Source organism: Lepisosteus oculatus, chromosome 7, assembly GCF_040954835.1.
Source record: "Lepisosteus oculatus isolate fLepOcu1 chromosome 7, fLepOcu1.hap2, whole genome shotgun sequence".
In the NCBI taxonomy this organism is placed as follows: Eukaryota; Metazoa; Chordata; class Actinopteri; order Semionotiformes; family Lepisosteidae; genus Lepisosteus; species Lepisosteus oculatus.
Genome location: NC_090702.1, coordinates 27,080,609 through 27,102,407, shown reverse-complemented (window position 1 = coordinate 27,102,407; position 21,799 = coordinate 27,080,609). Strand labels below are relative to the sequence as shown.

Genomic DNA, 21,799 nt, shown 5'->3' with positions numbered 1-21,799 from the left:
TGGATTTTTGAAACTTTTTTAACTAATAAAAAAATGAAAAGTGGGGCGTGCAAAATTATTCGGCCCCTTTACTTTCAGTGCAGCAAACTCACTCCAGAAGTTCAGCGAGGATCTCTGAATGATCCAATGTTGTCCTAAATGACTGATGGTGATAAATAGAATCCACCTGTGTGTAATCAAGTCTCTGTATAAATGCACCTGCTCTGTGATAGTCTCAAGGTTCTGTTGAAAGCGCAGAGAGCATCATGAAGACCAAGGAACACACCAGGCAGGTCCGTAATACTGTTGTGGAGAAGTTTAAAGCCGGATTTGGATACAAAAAGATTTCCCAAGCTTCAAACATCCCAAGGAGCACTGTGCAAGCGATCATCTTGAAATGGAAGGAGTATCAGACCACTGCAAATCTACCAAGACCTGGCCGTCCCTCTAAACTTTCAGCTCAGACAAGGAGAAGACTGATCAGAGATGCAGCCAAGAGGCCCATGATCACTCTGGATGAACTGCAGAGAACTACAGCTGAGGTGGGAGAGTCTGTCCATAGGACAACAATCAGTCTTACACTGCACAAATCTGGCCTTTATGGAAGAGTGGCAAGAAGAAAGCCATTTCTCAAAGATATCCATAAAAAGTCTCGTCTAAAGTTTGCCACAAGCCACCTGGGAGACACCCCAAACATGTGGAAGAAGGTGCTCTGGTCAGATGAAACCAAAATCGAACTTTTTGGCCACAATGCAAAACGATATGTTTGGCGTAAAAGCAACACAGCTCATCACCCTCAACACACCATCCCCACTGTCAAACATGGTGGTGGCAGCATCATGGTTTGGGCCTGCTTTTCTTCAGCAGGGACAGGGAAGATGGTTAAGATTGAGGGGAAGATGGATGCAGCCAAATACAGGACCATTCTGGATGATAACCTGTTGGAGTCTGCAAAAGACCTGAAACTGGGACGGAAATTTATCTTCCAACAAGACAATGATCCCAAACATACAGCAAAATCTACAAAGGAATGGTTCACAAATAAACGTATCCAGGTGTTTGAATGGCCAAGTCAAAGTCCAGACCTGAATCCAATCGAGAATCTGTGGAAAGAGCTGAAAACTGCTGTTCACAAACGCTCTCCATCCAACCTCACTGAGCTCGAGCTGTTTTGCAAGGAAGAATGGGCAAGAATTTCAGTCTCTCGATGTGCAAAACTGATAGAGACATACCCCAAGCGACTTGCAGCTGTAATCGCAGCAAAAGGTGGCTCTACAAAGTATTAACGCAAGGGGGCCGAATAATTTTGCACGCCCCACTTTTCATTTTTTTATTAGTTAAAAAAGTTTCAAAAATCCAATAGATTTCGTTCCACTTCACAATTGTGTCCCACGTGTTGGTGATTCTTCACATAAAATAAAAAATGTATATCTTTATGTTTGAAGCCTGAAATGTGGCAAAAGGTTGAAAAGTTCAAGGGGGCCGAATACTTTCGCAAGGCACTGTAGCTGCCATGCAGAGCACGAGTAGGCACTCATTTTCAGTAGAGAACGTTGCAGTTATCATAGGAAAGGTCCAAAGCCGGAAGGACAAAAGTACCCAGAATCAGCACTACCTGGATTGTCAGAGGAAAATACAGGCTTCTGTATCTACAGTATATGTATCCTCACAAGAGACACAGGCAGAGCAGAAATACAGTAATGGAACTACAGTATAAAGCAGAACCACTTGATTTACCAACAGGCTCACTTTGACAACTATGCCTGCTTTTAAGCTGTGCGGACCTGCAACATTGTGACATTTCCTTTTTTAGTTCTCTGAATATTTTAATATTTGCACATGCTATCCTTCTTACATTCCTGCTATATTCTCGATTATCACTCTTTTTTATAGTCAGTGGCATGTAAGTACAGTACAGTGTTACTTCTTTTTAAAGTCTTCACAAAAGCACTGGAGACAAAAGTGAGAACAATGACAAAATATGAATTAGTAAAAAGTCTATGAAAATTAACCAGGCATTACAGGTCATGTATCTCTCATCCTAGCGTTAATCCCGCATCAGCAGGGTCTGCTTGTCGGCACGCCCGTCTCCATTTGGTGGTTTGAACCAAATCTTTGAGCTGACGTTACCTTTAATGTGTCCGAGAAATACTCCAACCGGCGCGTCGCTCCGCCTGCCGTCGGAGTGGGGGAGGAGGGGGAGGAGAACAAAGTAATGAAGCCAATTCATAGAGGACATATTAGGAGACATAGGAAATTTGTCCAGGACGCCAGGGTTACACCCCTACTCTTTTCGAGAAACACCCTGGGATTTTTAATGACCACAGAGAGTCAGGACCTCGTTTTTACATCTCATCTGAAAGACGGCGCTTGTTTACAGTATAGTGTCCCCGTCACTATACTGGGGCATTAGGACCCACATGGACCGCAGGGTGAGCGCCCCCTGCTGGCCTCACTAACACCTCTTCCAGCAGCAACCTTAGTTTTTCCCAGGAGGTCTATTACAGGTCATGTAAAAAAAAGTGTCATATAAAATACTGTATTCATTGGTTATGAAAATGTTACGATTTTGTCAATAAATTGATAATACCACCTTGATTATTCATAAAATACCAACAAAACATTACATATTAATTAACAGTGTTGAAAAATTAATTTACATTTTATTTTTTCATGTATTCTTTGCCTTTTTAACCTGTGCACTTATGCTAGGTTTCCATTAGAGTAGCGTGTTTTATTTAAAGTTTTTCCTCATTCATTGTCACTGTCAGAGATGAGTCTAAAAATAATTTATTTATACTAAAAAGAATAATTTAAAATTCTACATTTAAAGAAAAATGTTTCCTTAATGCCGCTTATATACTGTTTTATTATTTTAATAGCTATCACATGTATTAGATTGGGTTGGGAGTTCATCATCAACCAACATTTTTAATGTTTAATCTATTTTTTCCTAGACCCTCTTCCAGTGAACAGTGTGTTTATTCATGACTATCAGCCCTCCCCTGAGACTAGCGTAGTCTTTGAGATCAAGTGTGCAGAGAAATACAATGTTTTTACAAGAGTAAACATAAGTTACTTGGAAGGAAGAGAGCAGCGCTCTATGCTGTACAAAGGTATGTCACACTGTTTGCATGTTTTTCTTTGTTTGAATCTACAGATAACAATAAGCAGTGAAAGAACCTGAAAGATACAACCAAGACGATATCATTTATTGGGCTTAATCAGATAATTGTATGCAATAGTAAGAATTCTGTTATTCAAACCATTTCCTTATAAGTATTTTACATTTTACAGTAGATGAATTATTTAATGCTGAGATATATGAATAACTTACTTTGTATATTAATAACTGAATGGTATATAAAAATTAATAAGGTATTTTATGGTTATTCCAGATTTTTTTAGGGGAAAAACCATTTTCAAGCACTGGCTGCCTGGAATGTGCTACAGCAACATCACTTTCCAGCTGATGTCTGAAGCCACTGTCAACAAGACCACCCTTGTTCAATACAGTGGTGTGGGTCACGAACCCAAACAGCACAGAACAGGTACTCTGGATTTCACCTGTTTGGGAGTTTTTACTATAGTTTTTTTTATTAATATTACAACTTAATATTTCCTTGTCATACTAGACTTTTTTTCACTGAACATATCGAAAAGTAGATATTAGAGGTTCTATTTAAACGTAGAACTATAGGCTTTATTCTAAGACATCTTTACCTTTCCTCCCTTTTCACCTTCCTATCAGACACAACTCTCCACACACACTCTCTGCTGATTCTCCTTAAGAGTTCCCAGCCAAAACTGTTAAGTTAGCATGGCTAGAACTTGAACATCTCCATATAAATATCCACAAACAATACCAGAAGCTTACAATAAAAGATCATTTATTAATTGTTATTCAGCATCATGATACCTTCTTACCCTATTTTTTCTAGATCCCGGTACCCTTATTGTGTTGCATGTGAGAAGCAGTGAAACATTTCTCTAAAACAAAACAAATGCATTAAAACATAAATACATTGAAAAATAAAGCATTGCTAATATTTACAGATCTTATGCTGTACATTACTAAGAATTTTAATTTTTCCAGAACATTTTGATGCTCTGTTGAATATGTGATTTTACACAGTGTTTTATGTGCATGAAATCCCATGGAGAGTGAGATGGAGACGACAGATATGTTTTGTATTATTGTTGGTAGATGTTCTGTTGTAACCACTTGGAGATTTGTAAATGAGCCTCTATATATAAAGTGTTTCCACATGCCTGTCAGGGTATAAACATTAACAAACCATTTTTGTCAGGTAGGAAGACAGTTCCAGTGCCTGCAAATTGCTGTTAATGGGACTCGCACATTTCTCAAAATTGACCACTGCAAATGTGAGACTTTCCCCAAATGCAAATTGATTTTCCGAATGAGTTGCAATTACAGTAATGTATGATGCATCAGTACAGTTTTCCACTCCCAAAACAAGTTGTGCTACAATTTGTACTGTATGTCAGAATCTTGACAGTAATCCATTATACATACTAATGCAACATAAAGCATACCTGTAGGTGCAGTACACATTGATATTCAGTGTTCTTGCTCTTTAAATTTGATCAGTTCTTTTATGTGTGTGTATTACACAATTGTTTCCAAACTTTGAATGGAATTTTATCATGTCCTTGAGATTTGATTTTTTTCAATAACTGATAAAATAGTAAATATTTTATACTGTTTGAAGTTTACATATCTATCTCTCTCTTCATAATTAAGTCAGATATAGATATTAACATCCAGAAATCGTTGTTGACTTGTACACAAAATATATAAAAGAAAAGCCCCAGATTTATTTTCTTCTGATTTTTTATTTTCTTATTTTATTGAATTTCTAAACATAATACGACAAGAAAAACATAAAAAAATTCTACCTCTACAATTAAACACACCGAGAGTGTGTTGAATTGTGTTTAATCCCATTTTTTATCTCAGATAAGTAGTTCTTCTGCACACACGCCACCGATTTTAAATTAATCTGTGAATTTGTAGGTCCATAGTAAATCAAGTATACTGCGCAGTTCAGTTTGGGTTAGTTGTTTGTGTCTGATCCAAATAGATTCTGATACTTTTGACTGATCCATGTTATGCCCTTGTGCCTGAATGTACATTTTGATATATGCAGCTATATGTCCACCTCTTCTACAGTATCTTTCTTGTCACTCTGGAATGCTGTGTATCTTCAGAAGCTGTATTTGTTATCATGTTAGCCATGTTTCAGTAGCTCCCATTACCTCATATTCACCTGATAATGCAGTAGTTTCTATTTATTGTATTTTGTTGCCCATATTCCTGGTATTTAAATATACTGTCGGTGTTTAATTATCATGGGGCTTGGATATTTCTCCTTGGGATTCTCTTTTTGGCTCTATTCTCTTATCATCTTTCATGTACATTTTCTTTGGTTTCTACCCTCTTCCATCATCAAGTGTTTTAGAATTGCTCTGATTCTTGCCTTAAACCTTTCGGTGCCCTTCTTGTTCAATCATAATCCATTACATCTGTACAGATAACCTTATTATAGAGAGGATTCCAGTGGCCAAAAATGCTAGAGCTTTCTCCAGCACACCATTCTTCAACAATGTGTTATATTTATGGTTTAATAAGAGCTTGCAGATGGTAAAAAACTTTAAATCTCTCAAACTGCTGTGCAAGGGGAGCCTTATTACCGCTTCTGTAGTGAAGGTTTGCTGACAGAAGGCAAAGGAGGTGAGGGAGTTCGGGGAATGAGGATATTAGGAAGGCACCTTTGACGTTTATTTCATCATTAATTACTTGTCACTGACAGGCATTTGAGAAGTGTAGTACTTTTCAAAAACATTTGAGAAGTCTAGTGAAAAGTGTACACTGTGTCATGTTCAGGCTGATCGCAGTTAGCTACCGGCTTATATTTGCTCCTTGTGTCTCTCTTGCAGTACCAAATCCCCCCAACAATGTCACCCTGCAGATAGTGCAGTTTGGCAGGGGCAGCATGTCAGAAAGGGCTCACAGCAGATCTCACACCAGGAAAGTCAGGGAAGAGGTCAGACTGCTGGAGGAGGAAGAACAAGATGAAAACAAGGAGGAGCTTATGAGAGACGATGAGATTGAGACCAGCCAGCGGCCCCGTAACCTTACACAGAACCTGAATGATTCCTACAGTTGGGTGGACTATAGCTACAGTAATGGTACAGACTATGAAACCACCACTCAACCCTACTGGCCACATGTGGGTACAACAGCCTCCAGTGATGAGGATGAGTTTGTCAACCAGGTGGTACCGGAGTACGATGATCAGAATGAGCTGGGCTCTGCTGGGGACTTGCCCTTACCCTTTATACCCTCGGTCAGACTCCCCCCCCTGCTACTGGAGCTCCACTGGCTGCCCCCTCACCCTCCCACTGCTTTTGATGGCTTCAACATCTCCATCTACAGGGATGGTATGTTTGTGTCCACACTGTGATATGACAGTTTTCAGAGATCGTCCAATTTAACAAAATATATGAAAAAGACAAAAACCGATGAAACTGCACTTGACGTAGTGTGAGAGGATGCAATGTTACTGGGCATCCTGAAATCACATTTGTTGTTCTTTTGTGTGGTGACATCACCTACTGTACACTGTAAAAGAAAAAAAATAATTATGGTTAGATAAGTATTAAAGAGGTTAATGTTTTGGACACAAAATTGATGGTTGCCCTGACTTCTATAAATATGACATCATAGTTTGTTTCTATAAGTCCAATATTCGATATGTTATTATATTCACAAATTAGATATTTTGCTCCTGCAGGAAATTCTACAGAAATGGCTACTGTAGATGAAAACGTTCATGAGTTTTTTGCTGAGTTGACAGAACCTGGGACATATGTAGTCTCTGTCACGACATTCAGCTCATCTGGAGACTGTGAACCCCGGGAAAGCACAAGTCACAACAGCTTCACTTTTTATCTCAGTAAGTTATCTTTTACACATATGCTAGCCACTGCTATAAACAATAGTCTAGCTCCTTTTACAAGTTTTTAAAGGACATAAGTTCAGAATTCCTAATTACTTGGAGTTCATTTTTTTGGTAATTTGTTCACTTTTAGTTCCTTTTTATATTTAACTTAATTGAAAGCCAATAATTATTTCAAGTATAAAAATTAAATTAAAATATATATATACTGTACATACCAATATGAAAAATTTGTTGGACTCTGCAGTACTATAACAAATATCATTATCTTTGAATTGAAGTAAAGCAGTCAATATTTTGTTTTATGGCTAGATGCAATTAAAAAATTTGGGATTGATTTGCTAACAGAGTGATTAGATAATGACTGTGTAATATTACCTGGATACATTTCATTTTTTGTTTAACATATAATTTAAAATGTACACAGTAACTTGTTAAACCTCCAATTTACATCACAGAAAAGCCTAAATTTCCAGGTTTGTGCAGCGCCATATTCTGCGTTTCAGAATGAGACAACAAATCTGTGACGTGAAGCGGCCCTGTTACAAGCAAGCAGGCTTGTGAATACAGTACATCTCTTTCAATCCCATAGAAATATTGCTTTCGATTTTGAAACAGTTTTGCCAACAAATACTACTTACTTGTTAACCGCATGCAGATCACTTTGGAAACTTTCTGCCATGAAACGTCCGCTGCACAACCTGTACTTCTTTGCTCGTACATCCCATTACATTATTCATATTATTACAGTTCCAAGTGAGCAGGAAGGGCTGCTTCATGTGGCCATTCTCGCCTATTCTCGCTCTCACCTGTGGTGAGACCAGGAGTTGAGACATCATGGTGACTTGGTGACATGGTGGTGGAACTTTTACAAAGTTCGCCATTTTGTGCTTAATTCAGAACTTGTAAACTTTTTGACATGTCAATGAATTTATTTTTTTACCGAGATTCAATAACCGGAAAGAAACTTTGACTACAGTTCCCCTTAAACCAAAAAATAATTTAATACATTCAATAGCACACTGTGTGCAGCATATCAATGTACTGTATCTTATCTTGTAGGTCCTAATGGTGAGTGGTTTGAAGAGTTGAAGGAGAAGCCTCAGGATATCAATGTGAGGATACTAAGTTCCAGCGCAGCTGAGGTATCCTGGGTTCCATCCGCAGAGAGCCACAACACCACCCTGGTGACAGTGATCTCACTCACTTGCCACAAGCCCAACCTGAACCAGAGGATGGAGAGCAGATACTGCAGTGAAGTAAGCACAGCTCCCAGTCAGGTATCTCTTCAGCGCTAGCAGTACAGCCAGCCACCTCATACTGTACATACAATACAGTACAGTAGTGTATTGTATTTTGAAAAAGATCTCAAAAGGAAACATTGTCAATCTGTTCAGTGTAATTAACAAATGGATTGCTGATACTATATTTCACATAAGTACCACAAATATTGGAATCTTAGCTACTTAGAAGTTGTAATTTTACAGTATTATAAACTTATGATGCAGAGGTATTAATTTTACATATCATTTTATACTAGAATAGGAAAGAATAGTAAAGAAACTGTAAAATATGCCACTATTGAATGGTCCTAACACCATGGGGCTTGTCTTTGCTAGAGTGATACATAGTTTTCTTCACCAGTAACAAGTTATGGCTTGCTTGGCTGACTATGGCTAACTGGTCACTGGAGAGCATAGAGAGCGTTGACTCCACCCTGCTCCAGGTACCACGGGACTCACTGTGGTGCCTTCACCCTTCAGCCCTCCATGTAAGGGGTCTACCTCATTTGTGCCTGATGTGGCAAAGCAGATCTCTTTGCTTTGGAGGAGTCCGAGATCTAGACGACCCACTAGGCAGCTCCAGTGGCTTCCCTGTCAGTCTTCAGGAGAGAGTCTTGTCAACGCTATTGACCTCAGGAGCCCTGGGTAACAAAGTTGCAGCAGACTTTGGATCCTGTAGATTCTAGCAGTGTCCGCTTGAGGAAGATTGTTACTGGATTTTGATTTCCATCTGTTAAGCCAGCATTTGTCCTGGATATTGCTTCTGCAAAATGTGTCCATGTTCTCCACGCACTTTCTTTATCTGCATTTTTCTGGTGACGACTAGAGTGTCACCACATCCAGAAGATTCCTCCCAAAGCTCAAAGCTGAGAGCACAGTTCATTCTCCCATAGAAGGAGAATGTTTGGAAAACAATTATTACTGTATATGCTTTTTAATTTTACCAATGTATTAAGACAAACCATTTTGGAATAATATTCAGCAATTTGAGAAGTGTATCAAAACCAACAAGACAGTTACAGTATTTATTTATTTAAAATAACTGCATTATTGGCAATATGGGTTTGAAACATTTTTTTTTATTCAGACTCATATATGACTTCTCATTGTATTTTACATACATGTGCATGGAACTGTACAGATCTATTTAAAACTGCAATATGAGCTACAATATCTCACTTGTTAATCAACTATAAACTCTGAAATGTTTGTGATAAATGTCGTGTGCAAAAATCTTACGTTTTCAGTGCACAATCTCTATGAATGTATTTTGTCTATTTTCATTGCTTGTCTGATCTTCAGTTGAAGAAAATATGGTTGTTCTGAAAATAAAGCATGAAAGTGATTTTAGTTTTTTTACTTTAATTGATGTACTTTTTATTCAGCTTCACAATCTACTCCAAATTGATAAAGGTAAAAACTGCTGAAATTATGTAAATAAAATAGATCTTAATTGAAATGAGAAGATTCTCATTTGTGTAAGTATTCAATTCCATTGCTAAAGAAACCCTAAAATCAATAAAATGTGTTTTAACTTCAGAACACTGAATTTCATAATTCCATATCTCACATTGGGTTTGACCATAGTGACCAAAGAGCTTTTGACAACTCTCAAATGCAGTTTTGCTAGGGCTAACGTAGCCGAATTGCCGTAGTAAATTCAACATGGAGTTGTGTATTTTGCCACAGTCCATTTTAGATCAGAGTACTGGGTCAGTTGTAGTCAATTATCAGTTGGGGAAAATATTGTGGATCTTTTGAGGTTCTCAGATTAAATTCACAATTCACCCTTTGAAATCAGATATGGGATACCTTCTTTTTCCAGGAAAACTCCACCAGTAACATCATCACAAACCTGACTCCTGGCGCTCAGTATAAGGTGGTTGTCCGTCATGTGAATGGCCCACTGATGGGTCCAGCATCAGATCCAGTTGTATTTGAAATAGGTAAGTATACCTGATATCTTGTTACCCATCTGTTCCCACTTTGCTTCAGAGAAGTAAATACTCTGTCATCCCGTCACTTGAAAGAATCACAAGCCTGAAAAATATTAAAACGTTAATTTTATTTTTAATTATAGACAGAATTTTGTCTATGATCCACTGGATCTAAAATGAAGGCACGTCTTCCTTCCTGCTCTATTTGTTGTGCTTTATTTTCCTTTAAAATTAATATAATTGCTGTTGCAACATCTTGGTTTACATCTCATTAAGATTCTGAACTTCTTCGTCTGTCATTTTTTGGCCAAGCAAGTTGGTGCCAAATTGTATCTATAAATAAGTTTGATCAAAATCTGCCTAGAACATATGGAACACCATACTGGAGTTCCCAGAAGAAAAATGCTCTCACTCCTCTTTGTCACATTCTGTGTCCCAGCACCTTCCTACATATTAATCTTATAATAGAATGCTTTTGGGTGTAAGTGACTAATGCACTGGGTTTCACTGGTGTGACAGTGTTGCTGCATCCCCCTTTCCAGTGATGACTCTCAATTTACCATTAATCTTCAGGCATGGTGCACTACAAGGTTGGGGACAAACTGATATACCTTTATATTGCGTTTGGTGGCATTCAATTTGATGAATTGATCTTATGGAAAAACATACAGGCAGGTTGCATTTTGCCAGTGGAAAACCTGTGGCCACTTTCCTCTTCCATCACCCATTCTGACTCGTCTGTATGACTGAATGTGCTTTGTATATGTATCCAATACCCTCTTTAATTTTGGAGATAGCTTAAAAATATAAAAGTGTCAGATCACGTGAAAAAGTGAAAAACTACTGCTTTCAAAAAGTGCAATTAGAACATTGATTACTACAGTATATCAGTAACTCAACTCAGTCTAACACCTCTTCCAAACAATGACATCTCCTCCAGAACAGTGTCCCTGGTCAGTGTACTGAGGCACTGGTTTTAGAAATTCTGTTTCAGAAGGAAGGGTGCCGCCTAGTGGTCCACTAACACCACTTGAAGCAGCAAGCCGTTTTTTCTTTGAGGTCTCCCATCTCAGGACAGTAGTCTAGAGGTTTGCTTAGCTAGTGGGATCTGGTTACATTAAGGTGCTGATACTTCTGCTTAGGTATGAAATAACCCAGTGAAGGGTGATTTTTTTATTTTCCTTTTGGGAAGAGGTGGGGAAGTGATTATTTCATTAGTGGGTTAAGGTAAACTTAAATAAATGTATTGCTATTCATATGGTATATACTGTAGAAGGAGGTTATATTAGTGCAGTTACTGTCACATGATCACAAACCCCTTTCAAATTTTTCTAATATATGCATTTATTTTGAATAAAATAAAATCTTTATCTACAATGTGAATATAGAATAAAGGGTCTCCTTTTTAAAAAATGCATGGGTTTTCACAAAAAGATGGCTGTAAAACTATAACTGGTATTTTAATTCTAATTCTAAATAATTTTGAAATGAATACCCAACCAGGCACCACACATTAGCATTAGGATTTTATGGTGGAATTAACTTCTGATTTCTCTAAATCAGAATATTTTTCTCCTTTCACTTTTTTGAAAGATAAGTTTATTAGCACATTTAAGTTTCCTTAAATGTGCTAATACAATGTATTATTAACAGTAAAACTGGTAGCTTTAATGTTTAGGAGATTACATTGGCTTAAAGACTGATGTGAGACTGCATTCATGATTGATTTCAGTTTTTAGGAAGCTGTGTCACAGTCCAAGGGTTTTAAGAACATTTTACTTATTTTAATCTTCAAACCAAGACTGTAGCCCTAATATTGAAGTGAGACATCTGCACACAGCTAGTTGAAACCTTTTTTTATGCTTCAGAGCCCACAGGAGTTAGGGACCTGGTGCTTTATCCCCTGAGTCCAACAACAGTGATCCTTAGCTGGAGACGGCCTTACCATGTGGCATTCCGGAAGTATGTGGTGGAAATGTTCTTCTTCAACCCAGTGACCTTGACTTCAGAGTGGACCACGTACTATGAGATCGCAGCTACCCATTCCCTCACATCCACTGTGGTAATGTGTTGTTTTATTCAATGTTATACAATTATAAAGTACAGTATGTTTATGGTAATGGCCTGCTGATTTTGTATTATTTGAATTTAAAATTAAAATCGAACTACTCATAACTCCTAAAACATTAGTCATGCTGACTCATTGCTACATCCCCAATATAACCCCTGTTAATGATGAATTAGATACATTACAATACACGGCATTCAAAATATGCATCACAGTCCCATCTGTTTCTTTTTACATTGCAATCCCTGAGTGCAAACAGCTTTGTGTCTCTGGTACAGCAAGCACAGCGCTTTATAATTAAAGACTATGGAAGCTTCTAGCCCATATTATACCATATGACCAACCCCAGGCAATAGGGTGGTCTTTGTTTCTGATCAGAGGCATTTACCAAATAAACCACCCTAGGATTCAATACTCAGTTACATTGAATTGATAGTCTGCATTAGAGCACTGAGTGGTGATTGATTTTTTCTAGCGAGTGACTGACCTGCTGCCTGCCTGGTACTACAACTTCCGCGTTACCATGGTAACCTGGGGAGAACCAGAACTCAGTTGCTGTGACAGTTCCACTGTGAGCTTCATAACAGGTACAATCTAGTGTGACATTGAGACATTGAGACATTGAGACGGAACCTGATGTTTAAATGCAGCCAACTAGAATGTGTGAGGTGTCAGTTGGTGTATTGCTGTAGGTACCATGGTGTCACAGACAGCAGCGCATCATGGCTTTTTTATTATTTCAGATAATATAATGCAGGACTCCCCTCTTCCACCAGCAATTTGTAGCCCCCACCTGGATGATGCTACCGCAGCCAAAGTGTGGTGCCAGTATGCTCACCACACATCAGCTATCATTGGGAAGGAGAAAAGAGTAATGAGGCCAATTCATAGATGGCCATTGTTAGGAGGCTGTGATTGGTAAAGGCCAGAGGAAAATTTGGCCAGGACAACAGGGTAAACATCCCTACTCTTTTCAAGAAGTGCAGGGATTTTAATGACCATGGAGAGACAGGACCTCGGTTTAACGTGTCATTCTAAGGACAGTGCCTTTTTAACAGAACAGTATAGTGTCTTTGTCCCTATACTGTGGCATTAGGACCCACACAGACGACAGGGTTAGCGCTTCCTATTGGTCCCACTAACACCTCTTCCAGTAGCAACATTAGCTTTCCCAGGAGGTCTCCCATCGAGGTGCTGGCCAGGCTCACACTTGCTTAGCTTCAGTGGGTTGCAAGTTGTGCGTTGCAGAGTGATATAGCTGCCTGCAATAAACAAATCAGATTGTATGCACACTAGCAACAATTTCGTTAAATACGGGGATTATGTTGTTGAGACAGGATATTGTTACCATATTGCTACCACAACTCCAAATGAGATATGTCACAACACTGTATAACACTAACAGAATTACAATTTTTAAGTACATATGAAATATGTGTATAGTTTTGAGGAAACATAATTTTATTTTTTATATTAATTATAAAAATATATTGTAAATAGTAGCTTTAAAAATATAATATTTAAAAGCAAATAACCATGTAAAACACAAAATAGAAGACAGATTAAAATAAAAGTTACGAGTGATTTGTTCCATACTGTAATAATGGCATCTAGATTAAGGCTATCTGCAAAAAGATGCTAATACTATAGTTGATGTACAGTATGGATATCTCGGGATATTACTTCACTGAATTCTTTAATGTGTGCGGCATGTCTGGAATTGTTTTCTTGTCCATGTATTCTGCTCATTCAGCAAATAACTGCTGCTGCTAAGTGCCGTCGAGTCAGTGTTGACTCATGGCGACCCTGTGGATAGTTCTCCTGAATTGCGTTCGGTCTTCAGTCAGACGGCTAATCATTGATAGATGAGCATCATAGCTGTGGTTATTGTATCAGTCCATCGCATTGCTGGTCTTCCTCTTCTGCATTAGCCTTCAACCTTGCCAAACATGATGTCTTTTTCTAGGGATCTTTCACTTCGCATGATGAAGTATGAAAGTCGAAGTCTTGTCATTTGAGCTTCCAGAGGAACACTTAGGTTTGATCTCCTCCAATACCTATTGATAAGTGTTTCCGGCAATCCACAGTATACGCAGTATTCTTCGTCAACACCATAATTCAAAGGCGCTGATTTTCTTCCTGGCTTTTTTCTTCACCTTCAAACTTTTGCATCCATATAACGTTATTGAAAATACCATGTCTTGAACAAGTTGAATCTTTGTATGCAAAGATACATCTCTACACTTAAAGATCTTGTTTAGGTCCTTCATAGCCATTCTGCCAAAAGCGATTTGACTTTGAATTTCTCGACTGCTTGTCATTTCATTGTTGACTGATCTAACCAAGCTGAAGTTGTCTACTATTTCTATTTCTTCACCGTCAAGAATGAAATTATTGATTTGACCAGTTGTCAAGATCTTTGTCTTCTTCACGTTAAGGTGCAAGCCCATTTTGAGACTATGTTCTTTGATCTTGATTAGCAGATGTTTCAGATCGTCTTCACTTTCAGCCAGTAATGTGGTGTGGTCCACGTAGCAAAGATTGTTGATGAGTCTTCCCTTCCCTTTCACACCTCAATTTTCTTCATACAGTCCTGCCTCTCTTATGATTTGTTCCGTGTATAAGTTGAATAGGTGTGGGAAAAGTATGCAGCCCTGTCTTACACCTTTGCCAATTTTAAACCATTCTGTATCTCCTTGTTCTGTTCAAACTACTGCTTCTTGATCGTTGTAAAGGTAGTGCATGAAAACTATCAGGTGTTCCGGTATACCCATGCTTCTTAATGTGGCCCAGAGTTTTTCATGATTTATGTATTCAAAGGCCTTGCTGTAGTCCATGAAACACATACTGTAGATATACTGCTGATATTCTTTTGTCTTTTCAAGGATCCATCTCATACCCGATGTCTCGATGACGACAATGATGTCTCTTGTTCCTTGCCCTTTCCTGAATCCTGTTTGCTCCTCGGGCAATTCTTGTTCTAAGTATGGTTATAGTCTCCACTGAATGATCTTGAGTAGAATCTTGCTGGTGTGGGAAATTGGAGCGATTATGTGATAATTTCCACAATCATTCAGATCACCTTCTTCAGGATTGGTATGAATACGGATCTTTTCCAGTAATTCGACCATGATGTTGTCTTACACATTTCCTGGCAGAGCCTTGTGAGTATTGTAACTGCTGCCTCTGATTGCTGTAATAGTTTGATGGGAATGCCGTCAATGCCAGGTGCTTTCTTTTTTGGTAAGGCTTTCAAAGCTGCTTCTACTTCCTCTTTCATCACCAACGGTTCCTGATAGTAAGGAACAGGTTTAAACAGCTGTTGATCTGCTTGATCTTTGTAATATAATGACTCTGTGTATTCTTTCCACTTTTTCTTGATCTTCTCAGCGTCGTTAAGCATGAATCCTTGAACGTCTTTTAGCATTCCAATTAAGAGGCTGGAATTTTCTCTTTAGCTCTAGTAGTTTTAGGAATCGATTGTGTTCTTCCTCTAGTATTTTCTGATTCTATTTTGTTGCACACATCATTATAGTACTTCTCTGTGCCTCGTCTTGTGGCACTTTTGAAATTTTGGCTAAGTTCCATGGGTGTCTCTTTTTCCCCTCTGGCTTTATTTTCTCTACGTCTCTACGTTTCTGGACAATTTTCAAAAATTCATCAGTCATCCATTTTGGTCATTTTTTTGCTTTGTCACTTTTTGCAGGGACTTTTCACTTTCTTCAAGCACAACCTTGTTGGTGTCTTCCCATAATTCGTCTGGTACTCTGCCATTTGTATTCAATGCGGAGAATCTATTTCATAGGCAGGTTTTAAACTCTGGTGGTATATTTTCAAGATCATACTTTCCTACACACCTAACTGGCTTGCTCTTTTGCAGCTTTAGCTTGGGTTTGCATACTAATAGTTGGTGATCTGTACCACAATCGGCTCCAGGTCGCCGCTTGTGTTGCTGGAAGAAGGTGTTTGCAAGAAGAAGCAGGTTGTTGGTCTTACAGAACTCTATCAAACGTTTGTCCACTTTATTTCTGTTACCAAGCCCATATTTTTCAACTATTTGGCCTTCTTCTTTGTTTCCAACCTTTGTGTTCCAGTCGCCCATGACTATAAATATGTCTTGTTTGCATGTTCTGTCGATTTCAGCTTGCACTTGTTCGTAGAACTGAACAACTTTGTCCTCTTGTGCATCTGTTGTTGGCGCATATACTTGATTAATAGTCATGTTAATGGGCGTTCCTCTTAGACAAATAGAAATTAAGCATTTGCTAACGGCATTGTATTTCATTACTGTTCTTGCAAGACTCTTGATTATAAATGCGACATCATTTCTTCTTTGTCTTTCATTTCCGGCGTAGTATATTATATGTTCATCGGATTTAAAGTGTCCAATGCTAGTTCATTTCAGTTCACTGACGCCCAACAGATCGAGTTGTATAGGTTCCATTTTGTTCTTGACCACAACAGCTTTCCTTGGTTCATACTTTGTATGTTCCATGTTCCAATGTGTAAGTGATCTTTGCAGCTTCTGACCCTCATTTCATGCCCAGCAACATCAGCAGTTAGACGTCCCGAAGGCACTGACCCAAACTCGTCGCATACGCTGGCTTTACTTTGGAGAGTTTTCAGCTCTTCCCCAGTTGCCCGTTGAGTGCCTTCTGACCTGAGGAGCTCACCTTCCAGCACTGTATCGCAATTTGTTTTATCATCGCTATCCATAGAGTTTTCTTGGCGAGATACGGAAATAGGTTGCCAGGCCTTTCTTCCACGCAGATAATGTTAGCCGCCAGCACCGTCCCATACTGCTGCTGCTGGGTATGGGTTATTGAGGCAAATGAAACCCTTTACTGGCGGGGTAACAGTCACCATGTAGCAGTACTGTCATTCAAGCTTAGGTGGCTTTCTATAGAAGACCCGGTCGCCAACCATGAATCCACCACACTCTTTTAGTGCCACCGTTTGTTGTCCATGACTACTTATTCGTCGGGCAAGCCCGCTTATTTCGCAGCTAACCTCCAGGAGGTAGTTCCCTAATCCACAACCTGGGGACGTGCCCGGTGGCATTGAGCTCGCCGCTCCGGGAAATTAAAAACCACATGCTGTTTAATATGTATTACATGTATTATTAATAAAATATACTTTTTTAATATTATTAATAGAATATCAAAGCACCTTACAGTGGGTATAAAATAAATCTAAGGAGTTGTATTATCTTTAACCATTCAGAATGTCTGAATCACGGCTAGAGAGAGATAGGCAGACAAAAGGAAAGAAAAAAATGAATCCCTGCAACACTTGAATGCCCTCAGAAAAGAAACTGTTTCTTGTGCATAACAAGTGTTTTTTAATTGTCGAAAACTATTTTCTTACGCATTTTAACTCATACAATATTTAAGTTAGGGAGAGATACAGTAAATAATTGTTTCTTCTGCACCAATTGATTGCAGTACAAGGATGTTTGATTTCTGAATTTCAGAAATTATTAATTAGTGTTTCACCCAGACATGCTAATCTGCTTTTCAGTCATGCTGTGTGGGAAGAAATCATTAAAATGATATTAAAATGTTTAGCACACTCATACTGTACCTCAACTATGTAATGGCAATTGCAACAATTTCATTTGCTTTGATTCGTTTATAATCACTCCATGAAATCATTGTTTTCTGAGAATTGGTGTGAAACCAGGCACAATAAATGACAAGGTGTGATGCAGGATCCAGTCGTGGCATTTTAAAACAGTAGTTATGGTATGTATTTTTAATGTTTACGTAAAGTATAAAATGTTATATTTTAAAAAAGGATAATTATTAGACTAAGAAAAAACTGATTAAATTAAGCTACCATTTCAGTAGCATCTGACAGAGCACAAGTGTCACCTATCGATGTGTTATGAGCTGTGAAGGGTGTAGTGGCACACCAGACCAAAATGTAGTTTACCGCAGTGTGCTTTCCTCTATTTTGAGTTTTTGTATGCATTCTAGATGACTGCATCTGTATGTAGAGGATTACGTTCAAAATCATGTCTGTCCCTCTAAAAAAATTAAATAATTTGCTTTTTGTTTTTAGCTCCCGAAGCTCCGCACATTTCCTCGGTTGATTATTCCAACAGCATGCTGTACATCAGGTGGACATATGGTGACGTTTTCACAGACCTGTCGCATTCCAGAATGCTCCACTGGCTGGTTGTCGCAGAAGGCAATAAGGGTGTCAAAAAGAGCATATCATCTGATGTAAGTCATTCTCATTTGTCGGCAACAGATAAAAGCTAGAAAGGCAGAATCACTTCACTATATCCTTAAGCACTTTCACATTCAATGTTTGTGTACCATTGCTCCTATAGCATCAAGCCTACTAAAAAGTTGATGTCAGCCCTCTTGGATTTTGGAAAGCTTCAATTATCCCACAGCAGGGGGACTGGCCTTTCGGTGTACAGGCTGTGGAGCTGTGTGGCTCTGAAGCTGTAGGTGACAGTGAGAGGCCATGAATGCCTGCAGGATATGCAAAGAATTGCAAATTAAAGTCAATAGAAATGGAACAGAAATCTATACATACTTCTAGAAGCAGTACTTTGAAGCATAACATCACAATGAGGACATCACTTTCTGTTAATAGTAATTGGTAATATCTGATTTTCTATTAACTGTGTAATCAAATTTAAATTGCAAAAATGTTTATTTTCATTCTATTTTTAGATAGAGATTTTATTAATAAAATTCTGAAATGGCTGCATTTACTATATAACATCTTAATTTTCCTTCAATTTCTTACATTTATGTTTAGTTTTTGCTACGTTTTAAGAGAGTATAAAAGTGAAGAGTTTTGACCAAATACATCACAATACAAGAGCTATTTTGTTCAAACATTTCTTAAAGATTCAGTAGCAGTTGTGTACCAAGCAGCTTTCTATTTGAGAGATCAGTTGTGCCTCTAAAAGTCTGTAAAAAAGCTGAAGTATTTTCTGGAGAATTAATAAAAGAAGTAACCACATGATCAAATAAAACACATGTGTGACTTGCAATGGTCATTTTCAAAGATGAAAAGAGCAAAGAACGATGCAGAAGTCTCTCACCAATGATTTAATAAAACATCCTTAGATAATTAGATAATATTTTGTGTTTAAGTGCAACAAATGAACAGTATTCAGTCATTAGGGGGACATAAATTAATAGAGATGAAAGGATGCAATGTTCAGTTCTTAGTCTAATAGTTATGTATTGAAGGTAGTCTATTTGATATTAGTTGAAATTATGTTATCTCTTTTTTTAAAAAGGACAGAAACAATTTGTTCTTTCAAAAGCATGATTTTCTTTTAATCAGCTAGCAGTACAAAGGCCCTTTTCTTAATCCGCTTTCTTGGCTGTGTCAGGTAAAAGTTGTAAAATGTAGTCTTATTTCCATATTATGCATAAATTAATTACTTATCTTTACTTATTACTTCATATATTAATATATGGCCATGCATAATTCTGGCCATTGGGTTTTTTAAACATTCTACTGAAATGTTAAAAGTGCTTCAACTGAATTCCATATCTCTGCAGGTGACCCGGACTGTAATGAAAGCAGTGCTAAGTTTACCCCCAGGAGACATCTACAACCTAACTGTCACAGCCTGCACAGAGCGCAGCAAGAACACATCTGCACCACACATCGTTAAAGTGGGTCAGTACCTGAGTGTACATGAGTGAGTTAGCATTCTCCTGGGAAGCACTGCAGTGCATCATTTTTTAATCACTAGTGTATGAAATAATTGCCTTACATTTATTTTTACACAAGTCCCTTTGAAAAATATATTTGTATAAGCCAGATTCTTCACCGCTATCAGCTGTAGCACTCCAGAGAACCCATGTGAACCCACTGCTTTGGTCTTTTAATATTGATTCCATGCCTAAAATGGGCAGGTATCTCACTGTCCTGTGTGTAGTATGCTGTTGCTGTGCATAAGAGAAAGACTACCACAAAAAGTATCAGCCCCTTTCATATTGTGGCAATGGAATATGTGTTTCAAGAATTTACTATTTTCACTAAATGTGGGCCTCTGCCTACCAACATTGCTTTGTTACGTCTGTATGGCAACTTTGTTTTTGTTGAAATAGCAGTAGCACATAGAGTTTCTCTTTATTTTACTTTTGTATTTATAATGGCTCCACTGAATGTTCCTTAGTTATAATTTTTTATTGTTACAAAGAGAGAGTAAAGAAATCAGAGTGGGATAAACAAATAATTAAAACCCCAAATGTAAAAAAAACTCGAGTGGTTAGTATAATTAGGCTTGTGAGTTCTTTATTATCTGGCACAGCTCTGGTGGGTAATAAATTAGAGGCAAACTAGGACAGGTAATTATTAATATGACAATGACACAAAACAATATGGCATACAATGTTACACACTTACAACATTCACCGTTACCCTATTTACAGGCGTTCAGAGGCCTACTGTACATACTGAAAAACTATTCCTAACCATGTAATCTGAAATTCTATATAATGCCTAAACAGGCAAAACAAATAAAGGGGAATCTTACTTTCCATTTTTTAGAGCTATTGTAAAAATGTTACTTTCTAAATTTTCTAAACGTTCTAATTTTTAGAACTGTTCTAAAACTGTATCACGAACTTGAAAAGAATGTTTTAAGCCTGAGGATTCCACAACAAAAAGAAATCAGAATTTCCTTAAACAATAGGACAGCAGGCTCTCTTAACCAAGGTGCAAATTACCTCTAGTTACCTGGCATGGTTCTTCTCTCTTTCATTGCTTTTCTCTTTATTTCCACTCTTCCTTTGCTACTCTGTTGACTCTCTGTTCCCTTCTTTCTGGGTGTTGAAAATATAACCTTATCTTATTATGATTAACCAGTGTAATTCAGCAGACCATTTGTGATCATTTGTGTTTACTGGCCTGTAAACTCAGTTGCAAATAAGTAAAATTGAACTTTTCTATTGTTGATATGAAAAGGTCTGTTGCTACACACAGTATTTCTTTCAGAGTATGCTTTACTGTAAAAAATGAGTTTTTCTCACTAATACAGTATTTCCATCGTTCAAATGTTTCAACAGTATATAAAATATCCAACACAAATACCACAAGAAAAACTGTAAGTTAAATATGATCAGTATTCTTTCCTGACACTGTTGTTTCAATCACAAGATTTATCAACACTTAAAACAGAGTAGGACTAAATAAGAATTATTGTAATAGAAACTGAAAATTGCATTTCTTCATTTGTGAAGAGGAAGTTTCCAGACTCAAAATAGCTTCTTCTTTTCTACTCAGAAACACTATTTTTATCTTCTACAAAGGCCTGAAAGCTTACTGGATAAAGGTTTTTTGCTTTACAGAGCCTGCACCTCCAAAGTCTTTATATGCCGTGAATGCAACTCAGACCTCAGTCACTCTCCTGTGGGTAGAGGAAGGAGTAGTGGATTTCTACCAGGTTTACTGTAAGCAAGTTGGTTCAAGTAGAGAGCTGAAGGTAAGGCACACAACTCTATTACACAAGATTTGAAGTAATAATAAAACAGATACTGTACTTCAACTGCAATATGTAATGTTTTA

The 21,799-nt window shown here is 37.8% G+C and overlaps 1 protein-coding gene across 4 annotated transcripts in view; it reads left to right on the top strand.

Moving 5' to 3' along the window:
• Positions 1 to 21,799, top strand: part of ptpro (protein tyrosine phosphatase receptor type O) — a 68,072-nt gene that overhangs the window by 19,173 nt on the left and 27,100 nt on the right. For 2 of the 4 annotated variants that reach the window (XM_015352987.2, XM_015352985.2), the window contains exons 3-13: positions 2,937 to 3,095; positions 3,378 to 3,530; positions 5,941 to 6,444; positions 6,798 to 6,959; positions 8,025 to 8,221; positions 10,071 to 10,191; positions 12,051 to 12,244; positions 12,726 to 12,837; positions 18,314 to 18,477; positions 19,786 to 19,906; positions 21,583 to 21,716. In XM_015352987.2, coding sequence (XP_015208473.1) covers positions 2,937 to 3,095; positions 3,378 to 3,530; positions 5,941 to 6,444; positions 6,798 to 6,959; positions 8,025 to 8,221; positions 10,071 to 10,191; positions 12,051 to 12,244; positions 12,726 to 12,837; positions 18,314 to 18,477; positions 19,786 to 19,906; positions 21,583 to 21,716 — 2,021 coding nt within the window. Of the gene's footprint in view, positions 1 to 2,936; positions 3,096 to 3,377; positions 3,531 to 5,940; positions 6,445 to 6,797; positions 6,960 to 8,024; positions 8,243 to 10,070; positions 10,192 to 12,050; positions 12,245 to 12,725; positions 12,838 to 18,313; positions 18,478 to 19,785; positions 19,907 to 21,582; positions 21,717 to 21,799 lie in introns of all 4 variants that reach the window. The other 2 variants (XM_015352986.2, XM_015352984.2) reach the window with 1 other exon arrangement.